This window comes from Anopheles bellator, unplaced genomic scaffold, assembly GCF_943735745.2.
Source record: "Anopheles bellator unplaced genomic scaffold, idAnoBellAS_SP24_06.2 scaffold00263_ctg1, whole genome shotgun sequence".
Taxonomy (NCBI): domain Eukaryota; kingdom Metazoa; phylum Arthropoda; class Insecta; order Diptera; family Culicidae; genus Anopheles; species Anopheles bellator.
In genome coordinates, this window is record NW_026684408.1 from 1 (window position 1) to 1,161 (window position 1,161).

Sequence of the window (1,161 nt, forward strand, 5' to 3'; positions counted from 1 at the left end):
GCGGTCAGCTTCTGGCTGGAGAAGCCCTCGACGCGTCGCGTTTATCAGTTTGTTGGCAGGTCCCGCACGACTTCCGTTTAAAGGTGACAACTTCCCCGAGCAATGGAGAGGTGCCTATCGTCGGGCCTCACACATATCTCGCAAGGGTCGTGCCAATCAAACTTTACAGCCCCGTGTGCGTGATGTCATCTGAACGATATGCGCACACGCTGGTGGGGAATCACTTTTGATTGGCGTGCAACGTGTAACGGCCCGGAGAGGTGGTGGCATTGAAGTTCAAGTACAAACACTGCTCGTGCTTGTTGTTTGCGTTCCACTCGCGCAGAAGGCATTTTTGCGCCACCATCTCGACGATCTTATCATCGCGGTCAGCGCACGCGTGTCGCGCATTTAGACTGGTTCTATGGCACGTGTGCAGTGCATGGTGTGTGTGCGAGTTGTTATGTAGGTCAGTGCTACGCGCTGAGCGCACTTTTCGGACAGCTGATCGATTCCGGTGTGTGAAGAACACAACTCGCGGTTCGCGGAGCTGATGAGAGTGCCGAGTGCCACGTGCTTTATAACCCGAAAACCTTTATAAAGATTTGCGAAGATCCAACCGACATGTGTATCTCTTTAATCTCTTCCTTCTGGCCCCCTGCAGATCACACCGGATCGCTGATCGGTTCCGATGGCTTCGAGATTCCGTAAGTTTGGCGTAACGGCCGCCGGTATCGCGATCGGTGCCGCCCTATCCACCTATGCCCTGCAGGCTAAAGATGGCGCACAGTACCAGGTGAGGGGGAGCTTGGGCTCGTGGCTGTGTGGACCTCCTCGTTGGCTAATTACGTTCCCCGAATCTTTTAGGTGCAAATGGAGGAAATGCAGCGTGTCCGGCGTAAGCGTACGCTGCCGCCCCGATCGGAACAGATCCGCGCACTGCAGAGTGGCGAAGAGTACGACGTGCTGATCATTGGCGGTGGTGCCACGGGAGCGGGCTGTGCCCTGGACTCGGTGACGCGCGGCCTCAAGACGGCCCTGGTCGAGGCGGACGACTTCGCCAGCGGTACCTCGTCGCGCTCGACCAAACTAATCCACGGTGGTGTGCGGTACCTACAGAAGGCCATCCTCGGGGTAACGCCAATTCCGCAGTGCCAGTCGCAGTATCCGCTAGTTTTGTAA

General features: G+C 56.8%; 1 protein-coding gene across 2 annotated transcripts in view; it reads left to right on the top strand.

Moving 5' to 3' along the window:
- The first annotated feature begins 641 nt into the window (after nt 1-641).
- Nucleotides 642-1,161, top strand: part of LOC131214210 (glycerol-3-phosphate dehydrogenase, mitochondrial) — a 4,685-nt gene continuing 4,165 nt past the window's right edge. For both annotated transcript variants that reach the window (XM_058208590.1, XM_058208589.1), the window contains exons 1-2: nt 642-775; nt 847-1,113. In XM_058208590.1, the coding sequence (XP_058064573.1) occupies nt 671-775; nt 847-1,113 (372 nt within the window). In that variant the 5' untranslated portion in view covers nt 642-670. The remainder of the gene's footprint in view (nt 776-846; nt 1,114-1,161) is intronic.